This window comes from Mobula hypostoma, chromosome X1 (genome assembly GCF_963921235.1).
Source record: "Mobula hypostoma chromosome X1, sMobHyp1.1, whole genome shotgun sequence".
Lineage (NCBI taxonomy): Eukaryota > Metazoa > Chordata > Chondrichthyes > Myliobatiformes > Myliobatidae > Mobula > Mobula hypostoma.
Window position 1 is genome coordinate 66,819,683 of NC_086128.1, and position 19,590 is coordinate 66,839,272.

Below are 19,590 nucleotides of genomic sequence, written 5' to 3' on the forward strand. Positions count from 1 at the left end.
GTTGTGGGGATGGAACTGGACTCTCTGACGGTGGTGTCTGAAAAGAGGATGCTGTCCAAGTTGCATGCCATCTTGGACAATGTCTCCCATCCACTACATAATGTACTGGGTGGGCACAGGAGTACATTCAGCCAGAGACTCATTCCACCGAGATGCAACACAGAGCGTCATAGGAAGTCATTCCTGCCTGTGGCCATCAAACTTTACAACTCCTCCCTTGGAGGGTCAGACACCCTGAGCCAATAGGCTGGTCCTGGACTTATTCCCTGACATAATTTACATATTACTATTTAACTATGTATGGTTTTATTACTATTTTTTATTTATGGAGCAACTGTAAGGAAAACCAATTTCCCCCGGGATCAATAAAGTATGACTATGACCAGATTAAAGTGGCTCCATTACGCTACCCTGTCTGCCATTGCACCGCATACCTCACCACACAAAACTCCACAGCCATATCTCTCCCAGCCCCATATATACATCCGCCTGCCCTGCCCTCAAACCGAATCCTAAGGTCCAACAGGGCACACACCCCCACTAACCCCAGGCGCACCCCGATTAACCCCGGCCACACCCCCACAAACCTGATGGCTTGTGTAAGGAGGAGCAAGATCCAACAAAGGAAACAAGACTTTTACTGGTATTTACAGATGCGACATTATGTTACTAGGAGAGTTAAAAATGTAACCAAGGCAACATGTTTGATAGAGCTATTTAGAAAAGCTTATAATTCAGATAACGGTAGTAGAATCATTTCGAGCATGTGTAAGGGTTTGTCAAATCTTGAAACACGTTCTACTTCATACATTAAAACAAAACGGGAGAAGGAAGGAGGGATAATAATATCTGAGGAAGAATGGGCAATAATATGGAGGTATCAATGGAAGTGGTACCAGTTCACAGAAATGGAGGGAGTTCGGGTGGAAAAACTTGATAAGATATTTTATTACACCCTCTCAGAAATCCCATTATGATAACAACCTCCCTGTTTGCTGGAGAAATTGTGGAAATCAAAATGCACACCATTATCATATTTTCCGGGAATGCCCCATTATCAAAGACTATTAGAGTGGGATACATAATGCCCTACAAGACATCTTTAAATGTGAAATACCCTTAGAGAGTAAGACCATATATTTTGGACATATACCTCAACAATGGTTGAAAAGAGATAAATATTTAATGAATATACTGATGGTGGCTGGTAAAAAGACCCTTACCAGGAAATGGTTATCACAGAACAGCATGGATGGGAATTACAATGGACATTTACAAAATGGAGAAGATATCAGCTTCTGTTAATCATAAGTTGGAATAATTTGATTCATACTGGGAAAAATGGTTTAACTACATAACACCTCATAGGCCTGATTTTATTCTCACAAATCAATGAATATGTTGTAAAAAAAAAGATCACTCCCTACTTGTGCATAGTTTTCTCCTTTTGCTTGTTCTTTCTTTCCTCTCTTTTCTATAGGTGTATACCTCAGATAAATATTATGTGGAGATTTGTGGCAAATATGATTATATGTTATATATAGGTACAGTATCTAAAACACTCACCCCTCACACAAACTCCTCTCCCTCCTGCCATCTGGCAAAAGGTACTGAAGCATTCGGGCTCTCACGACCAGACTGTGCAACAGTTTTCTTCCCCCAAGCCGTCAGACTCCTAGAGTCCAGAGTCTAGACTGCTGACTGCATCATTTATTATTATATTGTAATTTGTCCTCTACTGTGCCTGTTGTCTTGTTTATTATTTATTGTACTGCCCTGCACTGTTCTGTGCATTTTTTGTGGTCCTGTGTAGGTCCATAGTCTAGTGTAGTTTTTGTGTTGTCTTATGTAATCTAGTGTAGCCTTGTGCTGTCTCACATAGTCTAGTGTAGTTTTATGTTGTTTTACGTAGTCTAGTGTAGCCTTGTGCTGTCTCACGTAGTCTCGTGAAGTTTTGTGTTGTTTCAAGTAGCACCAGGGACCCGGAGGAACGTTGTTTTGTTTTTACTGTGTACTGTACCAGCAGCTTATGGTCAAATTGACAATAAAAAGCGACTTGACTTGGCTTGACTCGACATCTTATGGAAATGTTTGTTTGATGATGAACTTCGATAAAAAAAAATGAATCACGAAAAGAAAGGTCCAATAAAGGCAAGTACGGGGAAATCTGCACATGCTGGAAATTCAGGCAACACACACACACAAAATGCTGGTGGAACGCAGCAGGCCAGACAGCAACTATAGGAAGAAGCACAGTCGACGTTTCGGGCTGAGACCCTTCGTCAGGACTAACCAGATGAAGCTAGTTAGTCCTGACGAAGGGTCTCGGCCCGTAACGTCGACTGTACTTCCTCCTATGGGTGCTGTCTGGCCTGCTGCATTCCACCAGCATTTTGTGTGTGTTATATTCATGGTCATACTTTATTGATCCCGAGGGAAATTGGTTTTCGTTACAGTTGCACCATAAATAATAAAATAGTAATAAAACCATAAATAGTTAAATAGTAATATGTAAATTATGCCAGGAAATAAGTCCAGGACCAGCCTATTGGCTCAGGGTGTCTGACCCTCCAAGGGAGGAGTTGTAAAGTTTGATGGCCACAGGCAGGAATGACTTCCTATGACACTCTGTGTTGCATCTCGGTGGAATGAGTCTCTGGCTGAATGTACTCCTGTGCCCACCCAGTACATTATGTAGTGGCTGGGAGACATTGTCCAAGATGGCATGCAATGTTGCAATGAGGGCAAGTGTTGCCAAGGGTGACGACAACGTGGGCCAGATCAAAGTGGGCACTGAATCTCGAGTGACAAGGTCAGAAAGCGCAAAAGGGTTGATTCGCCCACTTGCCCGCATGCCCCTCGTGGTTTGAAAGCACACAAGGAGCCGAACGGATGTGAACCCAGGACCGTTCGCTTGGAAGTCCGGAGCTGATGCCGGCCGGCTCGTTACTGCTCTTCGAGCAGGAAGGAATTGCTTCTGAACCTCGTCCTGGACTCTCCTTCGGGTGTTGTGTGCCGATCCTCTCCCCAGAAGGGGAAGCGTCTTCCCGCTGTCACGCTACCGCGTTCCACTGGAGCTCGCTGTCGACTGTCTCCCGGAAGAGAAAGGCCAGTCACCTCCTGACTGGGACGTCAGAGTATCGAACGGAGAATTCATCCTCTGTGGCTTTGGAATCACTGGAACGGTTGGAATCATAGCACAGAAACAGGCCGTTCTGCCCATCTAGTCTGTGCTAGCCCATTGAACCGCCTAGTTCCTCCCCCCCCCACACAAAAAGAGTACACTTGACGTTTTGGGCCAAGAGCCTTTGGCAGATCCTGCTGAAAGGGCCAGCAACATCGACTGCACTCTTTTTTAATCCCCTATAGATGCTGCCTGACCTGCTGAGTTCCTCCTGCAATTTGTGTGTGTGTGTGTGTGTGTGTGTGTGTGTGTGTGTTTTGCTCGGGTTTCCAGCGTCTGCAGATTTTCACTTGTTTGTGGTTTAAAACCGCCTAGTCCCACCGACCTTCTCCAAGGCCCCCGACGCCTCTTCTCCCCCCCCCGACCACCACCCCCAACATCCATGCCCCTATCCCAACTTCTCCTAAACATTGAGATCGAAATCGCATCACCCACTTGCGCTGGCGCCGCGCTCTCAGCCCGTTACGAGCGAAGACGGTTCCCCCTCAGACACCTCACCTTTCACCCTTAACCCATGACCTCTAGTTGTGACCTCGCCCAACCTCAGCAGGAAAAGCTTGCTCGCAGTTACCCTATCTATAATCCCTCATAATCTGGCACACCTCTGTCAAATCTCTCCTCGATCTCCTACGTCCCGGGGAATAAATTAGATTAGATTAGATTATGAGGACACACAGTCCTCTTTTATTGTCATTTAGTAATGCATGCATTAAAGAATGATACAATATTTCCTCCAGTATGATATCACAGAAACACAGGACAGACCAAGACTGAAAAACTGACAAATACCACATAATTATAACATGTAGTTACAACAGTGCAAAGCAATACCGTAATTTGATGAAGAACAGACCATGGGCACGGTAAAAAAAAAGTCTCAAAGTCTCTCGAAAGTCCCATCATCTCATGCAGACGGTAGAAGGAAGAAACTCTTCCTGCCATGAGCTTCCAGCGCCGCAAACTTGCCGATGCAGCACCCTGGAAGCACCCAATCACAGCCAACTCTTGAGTCCGTCCGAAAGCTTCGAGCCTCCGACCAGCCCTCCGACACCGAGCACCGAGCACCATCTCTGCCGAGTGCTTCGACCTCGACCCCGGCAATAGGCAAAGCCGGGGATTTGGGGCCTTCCCCCTCCGGAGATTCTCGATCGCACAGTAGCAGCAGCAGCAGCGAAGCGGGCATTTCAGAAGGTTCTCCAGATGTTCCTCCGTGCTTCTTACGTCCGTCTCCATCAAATCAGGATTGTGCACGGCCCCTATTTAACAAATACGCTGTCATTTCGGAGTGGCTGTGCGCGCTGCCTCGCGCCGCCATCTTCCCCTCCTCTGCACTTCAAACCTTATTCAACCTCTCCCTGCAATTCAGGTACTGGCGACAGCCCCGTAAATCTTCGGTTACACCGCAGAGCGGGAACACTTGGCCGATTACTCCAGCTTTGTCTGTCGGAGAGCTGCCAGGTAGACCGTTGGGCAAAGGAGCGCCATTAGGCCATTCGACCCGTCGACTCCGTTCTGCCGTTCCATCAGGGCTGGCTTATTATCCCTCTCGACCCCACCCCCCCACCCCCAAATCCCCTGCCTTGGCCCCAAACATTTTTGCCACCCTGAGCTGTCAGCCTCCACTTTATATGAAGCCAATGACTCGGCCTCCATCGCCTCCTGCAGCAATGAATTCCACGGATTCGCCACCCTCTGGTCAAAGAAACTCCTCAACTCCCTTCTAAAGGTACGTCCTTGTATTCTGAGGCTGAGCCCTCTAGTCCGAGACCCCCCCACTGTTGGAAACCCCTCCACTACCAGTAACATCCCCCAGCCCCTTGTCCGTGACCCTCTATGTTGTTCCCTATTGGGCGTTTCCCAACACTTTTCTTGAAGCCTCTGCGTCTACGAGGAGTGCATTCTACATTCCATACTGTACCACAACGTTAGGGGGTTCAAAGTTTATTATCGAGGTACATATATGCCACCATATACAACCCTGAGATTTGTTTTCTTGCCGGCATACTCGATAAATCCATGATAGAATAATACAAAGGTTTGTAACCATAACAGAATCAATGGGAGACCGCACCAGCTAGGGCGTTCAAGCAGAGTGCAGAAGACTACAAGCTGTGCAAAATACAAAAAGAAGATGGTAATAATTGATCAGTAAATATCGAGAACATGAGATGAAGGATCTTTGAAAGTGAGTCCCTAAGTTGTGGGAACAGTTCAGTGACGGAAGAAATGAAGTTCTCCCCTTTGGTTCAAGAGCCTGATGGTTGAGGGGGTAATAACAGTTCCTGAACCTGGTGGTGTGAGTACTGAGGCTCCTGTACGTCCTGCCTGATGGTTGAGGGGGTAATAACAGTTCCTGAACCTGGTGGTGTGAGTACTGAGGCTCCTGTACCTTCCACCAGATTGTTGAGGGGTAATAACTGTTCCTGAACCTGGTGGTGTGGGTCCTGAGGCTCCTGTACCTCCTTCCTGATGGTTGAGGGGTAATAACTGTTCCTGAACCTGGTGGTGTGGGACCTGAGGCTCCAGTACCTCAATCCTGATGGTTGAGGGGTAATAACTGTTCCTGAACCTGGTGGTGTGGGTCCTGAGGCTCCTGTACTTCCTTCCTGTTGGTTGAGGAGTAATAACTGTCCCTGAACCCGAGATGTATATTGTCAAAGTACATGTATATTACCATTTACAACCCTTGAGATTCATTTTCTTGTGGGCATTCACAGTAAGTACACAGAAAAAAGAAAAACAGAAGAAATATTGAAAACAAACTTTCTCTCCACATCCACTCTATCTGTGTCCTCTGGTCCTAGACTCCCCCACTATAGGAAACATCCTCTCCACATCCACTCTATCTGTATCCTCTGGTCCAAGACTCCCCCACTACAGGAAACATGCTCTCCACATCCACTCTATCTGTGCCCTCTGGTCCTAGACTCCCCCACTACAGGAAACATCCTCTCCACATCCACTGTATCTGTGCCCTCTGGTCCTAGACTCCCCCACTACAGGAAACATGCTCTCCACATCCACTCTATCTGTGCCCTCTGGTCCTAGACTCCCCCACTGTGGGAAACATGCTCTCCACATCCATTCTATCTGTGCCCTGTGGTCCTAGACTCCCCCCACTACAGGAAACATCCTCTCCACATCCACTCTATCTGTGCCCTCTGGTCCTTGACTCCCCCACTACAGGAAACATCCTCTCCACATCCACTCTGTCTGTGCCCTCTGGTCCTAGACTCCCCCCACCATAGGGAACATCCTCTCCACATCCACTCTATCTGTGCCCTCTGGTCCGAGACTCCCCCACTATAGGAAACATCCTCTCCACCTCCACTCTATCTGTGTCCTCTGGTCCTAGACTCCCCCCACCATAGGAAGCATCCTCTCCACATCCACTCTGTCTGTGCCCTCTGGTCCTAGACTCCCTCACTATAGGGAACATCCTCTCCACAACCACTCTATCTGTGTCCTCTGGTCCTAGACTCCCCCCACCATAGGAAACATCCTCTCCACATCCACTCTATCTGTGCCCTCTGGTCCTAGACTCCCCCACTACAGGAAACATCCTCTCCACATCCACTCTGTCTGTGCCCTCTGGTCCAAGACTCCCCCCACCATAGGGAACATCCTCTCCACATCCACTCTATCTGTTGCCTCTGGTCTGAGACTCCCCCACAACAGGAAACATCCTCTCCACAACCACTCTATCTGTGCCCTCTGGTCCTAGACTCTCCCACTATAGGAAACATCCTCTCCACATCCACTCTATCTGTGCCCTCTGGTCCTAGACTCTCCCACTACGGGAACCATCCTCTCCACATCCACTCTATCTGTGCCCTCTGGTCCTAGACTCCCCCCACTATAGGAAACATCCTCTCCACATCCACTCTGTCTGTGCCCTCTGGTCCTAGACTCCCCCCACCATAGGGAACATCCTCTCCACATCCACTCTATCCTGACCTTTCAACATTCGATAGGTTTCAATGAGATCCCCCCCCCCATTCTTCTGAGAACCAGCAAGCCCAGACTCTGAGGCTTTTGCGGCTGTTGTTTTGGTATCTCTGAGTTGCAGATACACCGTCAACTGCTGTTAATTGCTTAACAACAGGAGGTGACACCACACCCGGATCAGATGAGGGATTAGTGCCACGCCAACCTCGCCCCTTTCACCCAGCTGGATTGGGACACAGGAGGAAGTAATTGACGTGAAATGGGTGAAGTGTCGGGGAAACTTTTCTCGAGGAAGTGTTTTGCAGAGGGCTGCACTTTGGTGCTGTCGGGGACGGCGGGGCAGGGGACAGGCGGCCGGCTGTCGTTGAGTAACTCTGGAAAGGGCAACACACACACCCGGACCAGGAAGTCAGAATTCACCACAGACGCGTAAATCGTATTCCGTCCCTCCGCCTGCCTGCTCATCTGCGGCTGGAGGAGCAACACCTCCTACTCTGTCTGGGTAGCCTCCAACCTGATGGTGTGAGCATCGATTTCTCCAACTTATAGAACATAGAATAGTACAGCACAGTACAGGTCCTTCGGCCCTCAATGTTGTGCTGACCCTCAAACCCCGCCTCCCATATAACCCCCCCACCTTAGATTCCTCCATATACCTGTCTAGTAGTCTCTTAAACTTCACTCGTGTATCTGCCCCCACCACTGACTCAGGCAGTGCATTCCACGCACCAACCACTCTCTGAGTAAAAAACCTTCCTCTAATATCCCCCTTGAACTTCCCACCCCTTACCTTAAAGCCATGTCCTCTTGTATTGAGCAGTGGTGCCCTGGGGAAGAGGTGCTGGCTATCCACTCTATCTATTCCTCTTAATATCTTGTATACCTCTATCATGTCTCCTCCCATCCTCCTTCTCTCCAAAGAGTAAAGTCCTAGCTCCTTTAATCTCTGATCATAATGCATACTCTCTAAACCAGGCAGCATCCTGGTAAATCTTCTCTGTACCCTTTCCAATGCTTCCACATCCTTCCTGTAGTGAGGTGACCAGAACTGGACACAGTACTCCAAGTGTGGCCTAACCAGAGTTTTATAGAGCTGCATCATTACATCACGACTCTTAAACTCTATCCCTCGACTTATGAAAGCTAACACCCCATAAGCTTTCTTAACTACCGTATCCACCTGTGAGGCAACTTTCAGGGATCTGTGGACATGTACGCCCAGATCCCTCTGCTCCTCCACACTACCAAGTATCTTGCCAACTTTCCTCCCCTACCCCCTTCCTTCTTCTCTGACCTCTTACCTCTTCTGCTGACCTATCTGTCACCTCCCCCCCCGGTGTCCCTCCTCCTCTTTATCCCGTGGTTCGCTCTTCTCTCCTATCAGATTCCTTCCTCTCCAGCCCTTCACCTGTTCCACCAATCGCCTCCCAGCTTCTCACTTCATTACCACCCCCCCCACCCTCTCCCCAACCCCACCCCACCCATCTGGCTTCACCTACCAACCTCCAGCTCGTCTTCCTTTCCTTCCCTTTTCATTCTGGCATCTTCCTGCTTCCACTCCAGGCCGGGTGAAGGGTCTCAGCCCAAAAAAGTTGACAGTTCATTCCGTCAAATGTTAACGGGGGTGGGGAGGACGGTTCCAATAGAGTGGGAGTCTTAGACCAGAAGGCACGGTCTTAGAATACAAGGACGGCCCTTTAGAATGAGGATGAGGAGGAATTTTCTTTTTTTTAGCCAGAGGGCGGTGAATCTGTGGAATTCATCGCCACAAATGGCTGTGGAGGCCAAGTCATTGGGTATGTTTAAAGCGGAGGTGGATAGGTTCTTCATTAGTCAGGGGAGAAGGCAGGAGAGAGGGATAGTAAATCAGCCATGATGGAATGGCGGAGGAGAGTCGATGGGCTGAACGGCCTAATTCTGCTCCTATGACTTACGGGATAGCAGAGCAGAGTCGATGGGCTGAACGGCCTAATTCTGCTCCTATGACTTACGGGATAGCAGAGCAGAGTCGATGGGCTGAATGGACTGATTCTGCTCCTATGACTATGTTACTGCGCCACTGGGGGCTCCCAATAATGAGACTTCCTACTTTAAGGCAATGGTTAACTCTGGTTGAAAGCACACACAGGAAAGGCTGGAGGAACTCAGCAGGTCAGCTGTCGGATCTCTCGGTGGGAGAGCATTTTGAAGGTGGTGATCATGAGTCTATCTCCTTTACCATAGCGCTGGAGAGGGATAGCGGCAGACAATTTGGGAAAACCTTTAATTGGGGTAGGGGGGAAATATGATGCTATTAGGCAGGAACCTGGGAACATAAATTGGGAGCAGATGTTCTCAGGGAAATGCACGTCAGAAAAGTGGCAAATGTTCAGGGACAGGCAGACGGCTGTTGTGGAGCAAGGCTGGAAAGGGCACACACCTGGACCAGGAAGTCAGAGTTCACCACAGACGTGTAAATCGTATTCCATCGCTCCGCGGTCTCCTGACCTTCAGGGAACATTTGCAATAGAGTTCTGCATAGGTATGTTCCATTGAGGCAGGGAAAGGATGGTAGGGTAAAAGAACCATAGTGTACAAATGATGTTGTAGCCCCCCTGGTAGGCCTCAGGCTCGCTTTCGTCCAGGGGGAGCAGCCTTCGGCCCCCCAAACTGGGTAATCAATTTTGTGCGGATGCTGTGTGATGGACCCCACCCCGCCAGATAACAGACAATACACCATATGCGATTAGATGATTACACTTTATAGATCTTACTGGAACTCTGTACAGTAATTGATAGAGATAAAACATAAAAGGAAAGTTAAAAGGCGACAAACTTATCAAAGTTCAACCACTTTGTGCACAACCGTTGGAACTCAAATAACGGAGTCTTCTTCCCACCATTCGATCCCGACCCCCTCGACCCGCCGCCTGGGACCAACCACAGTGGTTGACAGACGCTCCACACGAGTCTGTCTTCGTCTCCTCTCCTCGCTGAAGACCCTGTGCCTCGGACTCCGGCTCGGGTTCCGTCCCGCCGCCCAGCTCACAGCATCGTGTCTGCTCTCTCTCTGTCCCCATCGCGCCTTCTGCCCCAAAGCCTGCGAAAACAATAGCTTTCAGACACACAAGAAAGAATAACATCTATCCCGATTGGTTAGCAAATGAATACAATCTTCATTATCAGTAATATAACCCAAACAAGCTGCTAGAGAGAGAACTCTCTCAGCAGTTGACATAACAAAGGAGCCATTTTATTCTAACATAACAAAGAAGCCATTTTGATTAGCCTCAGCAGTAACGTAAAAGAAGAAACCCCTTTGCTTCAGTATTCACCACGGAAATGGGCCTTAGCTATTGTGGGGACGACTTACAGTGGACTGAAATGCTTGAGCATATAGACATGAAGAAAGAGGATGTGCTGGAGCTTTTGAAAAGCATTAAGTTAGATAAGTCACGAGGACCAGAGGAAATATACCTCAGGCTGCTGCGGGAAGCGAGGGAGGAGATTTCTGAGTCTTTGGCGATGTTCTTTGTGTCATTAATATGGACGGGAGAAGTTCCAGAGGATTGGAAGGTTGCAAATGTTGCTCCCTTGTTCAATAAAGGGAGTAGGGATAACCAAGGAAACTTTTGACCTGAGATTCTTGCCTCAGTGGTAGGCAAGTTATTGGAGAAGATCCTGAGAGGCAGGATTTATGAGCATTTGGAGAGAAATAATCTGATTAGGGGTAGTCAGCATAGCTTTGTCAAGGGCAAGTCATGCCTTACGAGCCTGATTGAGTTCTTTGAGGGTGTAACAAAACACGTTGTTGAAGGTAGAGCAGTAGATGGATTTTAGTAAAGCGTTTGATTGGATTTCCCAATGCAAGGCTCGTTCAGAAAGTAAGGAAGCATGGGATTCTTGATTAGTCAGGACATCAATGGTTATGGGGAGAAGGCAGGAGAATGGGGTTGGGAGGGATAGTAAATCAACCAGGATGGAACGGGAGAGCAGACTCGATGGGCTGAATGGCCTAATATTTTTGTGGTCCAGAAATTTACATGCACCTATGGCAACTTCACCTGCGGGTTAAAGTTCACCTTCATGAACTGGATGATTAGGGGAATCTGAATGCAGATTGCAAGGGTGTGTCGCCTGAGAACAGGTGAGGGTGGTTAAATATTTGCAGTGCGCTGGAGCTCTGCGTAAACAGTGAAGCGTTCTCTGCCCGGTAGGGGAAGGGCAGCACAGATGGATGAGAAGTCTCACGGCTGGTGTTCAAAGTCCCAGCCATCCACTCAGTGGTTGCTCCTGCCCCCCCCCCCGATACAGCGGCCGCCGAGTTTATGTTTCTGGCCTTCCTCTGCTGTCGCCCGTCTGCCTCGAGGTTCCAGAGGCGTCCTTCTGCACGCTGCAGTCGTGACGCCCAGTGATTCCTTCCCCCCCCCCGCCTTGTGGAGCTCCCGGTGGCGACCCTGACGTTCCTTTCACGTCCGTCTGCATCTTGTTCATTTTGCCGGGCCGACACTCGACCCAGCTCAGCTGGGCATCGAGCAGGGGGGCTGGGGGTGCGGCCGGATTCGAGCCCGAGACCACTCACCTCCGAGTCCGATGTTCGTGCCTCTGTACTGCCGTTGTACACATGGCTATCCGGGTCCCCGTCAGCACGACACCCAGCCTGGTCATTCTCCTCCGAGCTCTCACGTTAACACGTTAAATTCATTCTCAAAGCACATAGACAACCCTGAGGTTCGTCTTCTTGCGGGCATCCACGTTAAGTACATTCGGGAATCACGGAATGCATTCCTTTGGACTTTTTGACATGTATGGTACGCTCAAAAGCACAAAACGTTTTCGTAAAACGTGGCAACCTTTTCTGCGTTTTCTTGCGGGCATCCACGTTAAGTACATTCGGGAGTCGTGGAATACATGGAATAAATGCCCGGTTTGCTGCCGCTGCTACTGTGCGATCGAGAATCTCCGGAGGGAAGGCCCCAAATCCCCGGCTTTGCCCGCTGCTGGTGGCCGGGGCTGGGGTCGAAGCGTTCGGCAGAGATGGCGCTCGGTGTCGGAGGGCTGGTCGGAGACTCGAAGTTTTCGGACGACTCAGAGTCGCACTGTGGTCGGGCATGGCAGGGAGAGTTTTTCTTCCTTCTCCCGTCTGCGTGAGATGTGGGACATTTGAGAGACTTTGAACTTTTTTACCGTGCCCATGGCCTGTCCTTCATCAAGTTACAGTATTGCTTGTACTGTTGTAACTATATATTATAATTATGTGGTTTTCGTTAGTTTTTCAGTCTTGGTCTGTCCTGTGTTTCTGTGATATCACACCGGAGGAATATTGTATCATTTCTTAATGCATGCATTACTAAATGACAATAAAAGAGGACTGCGTGTCTTCATAATCTGATCTAATAACCTAATACATTCCTTTGGACTTTTTGACATGTATGGCACACTCAAAAACATAGTTTTCATAAAACATGGCAACCTTTTCTGCAGTATGTAGATGTAAATCTGCCTGCTATACTAATAAAGAGCTTTTGTATGGGATGTTGGGGTGATGACTATATTTTGATGGAAGTGTTCTGAAGCCTGATACCTGTGAGGGGAAGAAATGTAAATGTATCTGTAAATTTGCAAACACGAGGAGATCTGCAGATGCTGGAATTTCAAGGGCACACATCAAAGTTGCTGGTGGAACACAGCAGGCCAGGCAGCATCTCGAGGAAGGGATACAGCCGACGTTTCGGGCCGAGACCCTTCGTTGGGACTAAGTCCCGAAACGTCGACTGTACCTCTTCCTAGGGATGCTGCCTGGCCTGCTGCGTTCCACCAGCAACTTTGATGTGTGTTGCTTGGGTCTGTAAATTGGAAGTTTTGTTATGCTGAGCACGGTTGTGAGGGGCCGAGTGGTCTTTGCTGCCAGTTCTGCTGTCCCAGAGGACGACAGCTGGCGTTGGCATCTTCATCCGTAGTTGCTTCCGACACCAGTTTGGGCCTCCCAGCCAGATTTAGCCGTACCCTGCTAAATTATTGAGCGCCCACCCGGCCTCGGGCATAAGACCAGCATCTGGCTCAGTTGCAGCACTGTTAGAAAGTAGATGCGCTCATCCGGGCCGCGAGCTGCTGACAGGCTAATGGCCTGAGCCAAGCAGGTGAACGGATCCCTATCGGAGAGTTCGGCCTCTGACCGAGAATTTGGATTCTGTAGTTACAGAAATCTCCCTGGGGGTGGGGGGGGGGGGAGCAGAAATATCCCAGACAGCGGAATTGAGCTTGTCCTAGCGTCTCAGAGTATCATGTATCTGTCCTGCGGGAGGAGATGAGGAATTAAGGCTATTTTTTTTTTCTGGCAAATGGTTGTAGTTATTGATGTGATAAGCTTGACCTTCTGTCTTTTCTGTCAGCTCTCCTCCCACCCCCAGGCCCTGGTTCACACTCTGAGAGGATGCTGGGGATTCAAGCGTCCTCCAGCACTCCAGCGATGTGACCGTACCTCCCACGACGGACAGCTATTCAACCGTTCGCAGCTTCACGTGCCCAAGGGAGGAGAGGGCCTCAAGAGTCGCTGGATTCTGAGGTGAGGGACGGTGGGGGGCGCGGGGGGGAGGTTTCGCCGAGTGTAAAGGAGGTTCCGCTGTCTCGTAAACTGATTTCCCTCTCTCCCTCTGTCTCATCCTTCTCTCTCTGACACTCTCTCTCAGTCGACTGTACTCTGCCCCCTCCCCTCCCCCTCCCCCTCCCAATCCCTCCTCCCTCCTTCCCCTCCCAATCCCTCCTCCATCCTTCCCCTCCCAATCCCTCCTCCATCCTTCCCCTCCATCCTTCCCCTCCATCCTGCTCCCCTCTTTCCCCCTCCTCCCCCCTCCTCCCCCCTCCTCCCTTCCCCCTCCTCCTCCCCTTCTCCTCCTCCCTTCCCTCCCCTCTCCCCCACGTCTCCCTCTTCCCCCTCTCTCCCCTCCCCCCTCCTCCCCCCTCCTCCCCCCTCCTCCCCCCTCCCCCCCCCTCCCCCCTCCTTCCCCCTCCCCCCTCCTCCCCCCTCCTCCCCCCTCCTCCCCTTCTCCTCCTCCCTTCCCTCCCCTCTCCCCCTCTCTCCCCCTCTCTCCCCCTCTCTCCCCCTCTCTCCCCCTCTCTCCCCCTCTCTCCCCCTCTCTCCCCCTCTCTCCCCCTCTCTCCCCCTCTCTCCCCCTCCCCCCTCCCCCTCTCTCCCCCTCTCTCCCTCCCCCCTCTCTCCCCCCCTCTCTCCCCACCCCCCGTCCTCTCGCCTGGCACTGGGACAGGGTTTAAGTGGTGTGCAGCTCTGTGGTCGGTGTACTTTGCCGAGATGGGATGTTTATGGTGCTTCGTGCAGTGGCGAGCTGCCAGCTCTCCAATCCAAGTGTCGCCGCCTTCCAGTTTCCCATTAACCTGTCGATGATTCCCATCGGCCGCAGACGCCAGACCCGGCAGAGTCAGCATCACGTGTCACGAAATTTACTGTTCTGCACAGGTCTTTGACAGAAGGCAAGCTGCGTTGTGTTTGACTGCAGACTGCCGCAACGTCCGTGGAATTGGGGACTTGGACTCCACGTTTCCTGAGCGTGCCTGTGCTTTATCTGATAACTGCCTTGTGCTGTGCGTGTGTGACTGTTGGTGCTGTGTGCTTTGCAACGCGGCCCTGGAGTAACGCTGTTTCATTTGGCTGTGTCGTTGAAAGACAATTAAACTTGAAACTTAGAGAAAACTATAAATTGCAATAAAGTAGTGCGGGACAAAGAACAGGGGGTCGGCCGGTGGTGTAGTGGCATCAGCACTGGACTTCAAGGCAGAAGGTCCTGAGTTCAAACCCAGCCGGGTCCCAACCTGGTAACCTGCTCCCTCACCTCTCATCGACCTTACAGTGTCGGCGCATGGGTCAAGTGGTTAAGGCGCTGGTCTGGTGAGCTGAAGTCGCTAGTTTGAGCCTCAGCTAAGGTGGTGTGTTGTGTCCTTTGAGCAAGGCACATAACCACACATTACCCTGCGACGACACTGGTGCCAAGCTGTATGGGTCCTAATGCCCTTCCCTTGGACAACATCGGTGTCGCGGAGAGGGGAGACCTGCAGCATGGGCAACTGCGGGTCTTCCATACAACCTTGCCCAGGCCTGCACCCTGGAGGGTGAAGACTTTCCAGGCGCAGATCCATGGTCTCGTAAGACTAACGGATGCCTTCTAACTCATCTCCTTCTACCTTAGGCCATAAACTTATCAATCAGCCCTTATCTCTTTCTCCCCCCTCGCACCCCCTTCTCTCTCCCCCCTCGCACCCCCTTCTCTCTCTCCCCCTCACAACCCCTTCTCTCTCTTCCCCCTCACAACCCCTTCTCTCTCTTCCCCCTCACAACCCCTTCTCTCTCTTCCCCCCTCACACCCCCTTCTCTCTCTCCCCATCACAACCCCTTCTCTCTCTTCCCCCCTCGCACCCCCTTCTCTCTCTCCCCCTCACAACCCCTTCTCTCTCTTCCCCCTCACAACCCCTTCTCTCTCTTCCCCCCTCACAACCCCTTCTCTCTCTTCCCCCTCACAACCCCTTCTCTCTCTCCCCCTCACACCCCCTTCTCTCTCTTCCCCCTCACACCCCCTTCTCTCTCTTCCCCCTCACAACCCCTTCTCTCTCTTCCCCCTCACAACCCCTTCTCTCTCTCCCCCTCACAACCCCTTCTCTCTCTTCCCCCTCACAACCCCTTCTCTCTCTCCCCCTCACACCCCCTTCTCTCTCTCCCCATCACACCCCCTTCTCTCTCTTCCCCCCCACACCCCCCCTCCCCTCTCTCTCTCTCCCCCTCACACCCCCTTCTCTCTCTCCCCCTCACACCCCCTTCTCTCTCTCCCCCTCACACCCCCTTCTCTCTCTCCCCCTCACACCCCCTTCTCTCCCCCTCACACCCCCTTCTCTCTCTCCCCCTCACACCCCCTTCTCTCTCCCCCCTCACACCCCCTTCTCTCTCCCCCCTCACACCCCCTTCTCTCTCTCCCCCCTCACACCCCCTTCTCTCTCTTCCCCCCTCACACCCCCTTCTCTCTCTCCCCCTCACACCCCCTTCTCTCTCTCCCCCCTCACACCCCCTTCTCTCTCTCCCCCATCACACCCCCTTCTCTCTCTTCCCCCTCACACCCCCTTCTCTCTCTCCCCCATCACACCCCCTTCTCTCTCCCCCTCACACCCCCTTCTCTCTCTCCCCCATCACACCCCCTTCTCTCTCTCCCCCTCACACCCCCTTCTCTCTCTTCCCCCTCACACCCCCTTCTCTCTCTCCCCCATCACACCCCCTTCTCTCTCTTCCCCATCACACCCCCTTCTCTCTCTCCCCCTCACACCCCCTTCTCTCTCTCCCCATCACACCCCCTTCTCTCTCTCCCCCATCACACCCCCTTCTCTCTCTCCCCATCACACCCCCTTCTCTCTCTCCCCCTCACACCCCCTTCTCTCTCTCCCCCTCACACCCCCTTCTCTCTCTCCCCCTCACACCCCTTCTCTCTCTCCCCCTCACACCCCCTTCTCTCTCTCCCCCTCACACCCCCTTCTCTCTCTCCCCCTCACACCCCCTTCTCTCTCTCCCCCTCACACCCACTTCTCTCACTTCCCCCTTCACACCCCCCCTCTCCCCTCTCTTCCCCCTCACACCCCCTTCTCTCTCTCCCCCTCACACCCCCCTCTCTCTCTCTTCCTCCCTCACACCCCCTTCTCTCTCTCCCCTCACACCCCTCTCTCTCTCCCCCTCACACCCCTTCTACTCCCTCTCCCCCCTCACACCGCCTTCTCTCACTTCTGCCCTTCACACCCCCTTCTCTCTCTCCCCCTCACACCCTCTTCTCTCTCCCCCCCACACTCCCTTCTCTCACTTCCCCCTTCACACCCCCTTCTCTCTCTTCCCCCTCACACCCCCTTCTCTCTCTCCCCCCTCACACCCCCTTCTCCATCTTCCCCCCTCACACCCCCTTCTCTCTCTTCCCCCCTCACACCCACTTCTCTCTCTCCCCCTCACACCCACTTCTCTCTCTCCCCCTCACACCCCCTTCTCTCTCTCCCCCTCACACCCCCTTCTCTCTTCCCCCACACCCCCTTCTCTCTCTTCCCCCTCACACCCCCTTCTCTCTCTCCCCCTCACACCCCTTCTCTCCCTTCCCCCTCACATCCCCTTCTCTCCCTTCCCCCTCACACCCCCTTCTCTCCCTTCCCCCCTCACACCCCCTTCTCTCTCCCCCCTCACACCCCCTTCTTTCTCTCCCCCTCACACCCCCTTCTTTCTCTCCCCCGCTGACACCGCCTTCTCTCTCTCCCCTGACACCCCCTTCTCTCTCTTCCCCCTCACACCCCCTTCTCTCTTCCCCCTCACACCCCCTTCTCTCTTCCCCCTCACACCCCCTTCTCTCTCTCCCCCTGACACCCCCTTCTCTCTCCCCCTCACACGCCCTTCTCTCTCCTCACCCTCACACCCCCTTCTCTCTTTCCCCCCTCACACCCAATTTTCTCTCTTCACCCTCACACCCCTTCTCTCTCCCCCTCACACCCCCTTCTCTCTCTCCCCATCACACCCCCTTCTCTCTCTCCCCATCACACCCCCTTCTCTCTTTCCCCCTCACACCCCCTTCTCTCTCCCCCCTCACACCCCCTTCTCTCTCCCCCCTCACACCCCCTTCTCTCTCCCCCCTCACACCCCCTTCTCTCTCCCCCCTCACACCCCCTTCTCTCTCTCCCCCTCACACCCCCTTCTCTCTCTTCACCCCCTCACAAACCCTTATCTCTCTTCTCCCTCACACCCCCTTCTCTCTCTCCCCCCATACCCCCTTCTCTCTCGAAACCCTCACACCCACTTCTCTCCCTCCCCCCTTACACCCCCTTCTCTCTCTCCCCCTCACACCCCCTTCTCTCTCTACCCCTGACACCCCCTTCTCTCCCTTCCCCTCACACCCCCTTCTCTCCCTTCCCCCCCACACTCCTTTCTCTCTCCCCCTCACACCCCCTTCTCTCTCTCCCCCTCACACCCCCTTCTCTCTCTCCCCCTCACACCCACTTCTCTCTTCTCCCCCTTCACACCACTTCTCTCGCTCCCCCCTCACACCACCTTCTCTCTCCCCCCTCACACCCCCTTCTCTCTCCCCCCTCGCACCCCCTTCTCTCTTTCCCCTCGCACCCCCTTCTCTCGCTCCCCCTCACACCCCCTTCTCTCTCTTTAACCCCCTCACAAACCCTTATCTCTCTTCTCCCTCACACCCCCTTCTCTCTCACCCCCCATACCCCCTTCTCTCTCGAAACCCTCACACCCACTTCTCTCCCTCCCCGCTTACACCCCCTTCTCTCTCTCCCCCTTACACCCCCTTCTCTCTCTCCCCCTCACTCCCCCTTCTCTCTCTCCCCCTCACACCCCCTTCTCTCTCCCCCTCACACCCCCTTCTCTCTCTCCCCACTCACTCCCCCTTCTCTCCTTCCCCTTCACACTCCCTTCTCTCTCTTCCCCCTCACACTCCCTTCTCTCTCTTCCCCTTCACACATCCTTCTCTCTCTTCCCCCTCACACCCCCTTGTCTCTCTCCCCCGCACAACCCCTTCACTCTCTACCCCTGACACCCCCTTCTCTCTTCCACCTCATACCCACTTCTCTCTCCCCCTGACACCCCCTTCTCTCCCTTCCCCCTCACACCCCCTTCTCTCCCTTCCCCCCTCACACTCCTTTCTCTCTCCCCCCTCACACCCCCTGCTCTCTCTCCCCCTCACACCCACTTCTCTCTTCTCCCCCCTTCACACCACTTCTCTCGCTCCCCCCTCACATCCCCTTCTCTCTTCCCTCTCACACCCCCTTCTCTCTCCCCCTCAAACTCCCTTCTCTCTCCCCCCTCACACCCCCTTCTCCCTCTCCCCCTCACACCCCCTTCTCTCTTCCCCCTCATACCCACTTCTCTCTCCCCCTGACACCCCCTTCTCTCCCTTCCCCCTCACACCCCCTTATCTCCCTTCCCCCCTCACACCCCCTTATCTCCCTTCCCCCCTCACACCCCCTTCTCTCCCTTCCCCCCTCACACCCCCTTCTCTCCCTTCCCCCCTCACACCCCCTTCTCTCCCTTCCCCCCTCACACCCCCTTCTCTCCCTTCCCCTCTCACACCCCCTTCTCTCTCCCCCCTCACACCCCCTTCTCTCTCCTCCCCCTTACACCCACTTCTCTCTCTCTCCCCGCACAACCCCTTCTATCTCTACCCCTCACACCCCCTTCTCTCTTCCCCCTCATACCCACTTCTCTCCCTCCCCCCTCACACCCCCTTCTCTCTTCCCCCTCATACCCACTTCTCTCTCCCCCTGACACCCCCTCTCTCTCTTCACCCCCTCACAAACCCTTATCTCCCTCCCCCCTCACACCCCCTTCTCTCTTCCCCCTCATACCCACTTCTGACACCCCCTTCTCTCCCTTCCCCCTCACACCCCCTTCTCTCCCTTCCCCCCTCACACTCCCTTCTCTCTCCCCCCTCACACCCCCTTCG

General features: G+C 52.8%; 1 protein-coding gene across 1 annotated transcript in view; it reads left to right on the forward strand.

The window, feature by feature from the left end:
• The window catches only part of LOC134340210 (uncharacterized), an 82,718-nt gene that overhangs the window by 35,147 nt on the left and 27,981 nt on the right, over window positions 1-19,590 (forward strand). Inside the window, exon 4 of the mRNA XM_063037186.1 lies at window positions 13,504-13,676. Coding sequence (XP_062893256.1) covers window positions 13,504-13,676 — 173 coding nt within the window. The remainder of the gene's footprint in view (window positions 1-13,503; window positions 13,677-19,590) is intronic.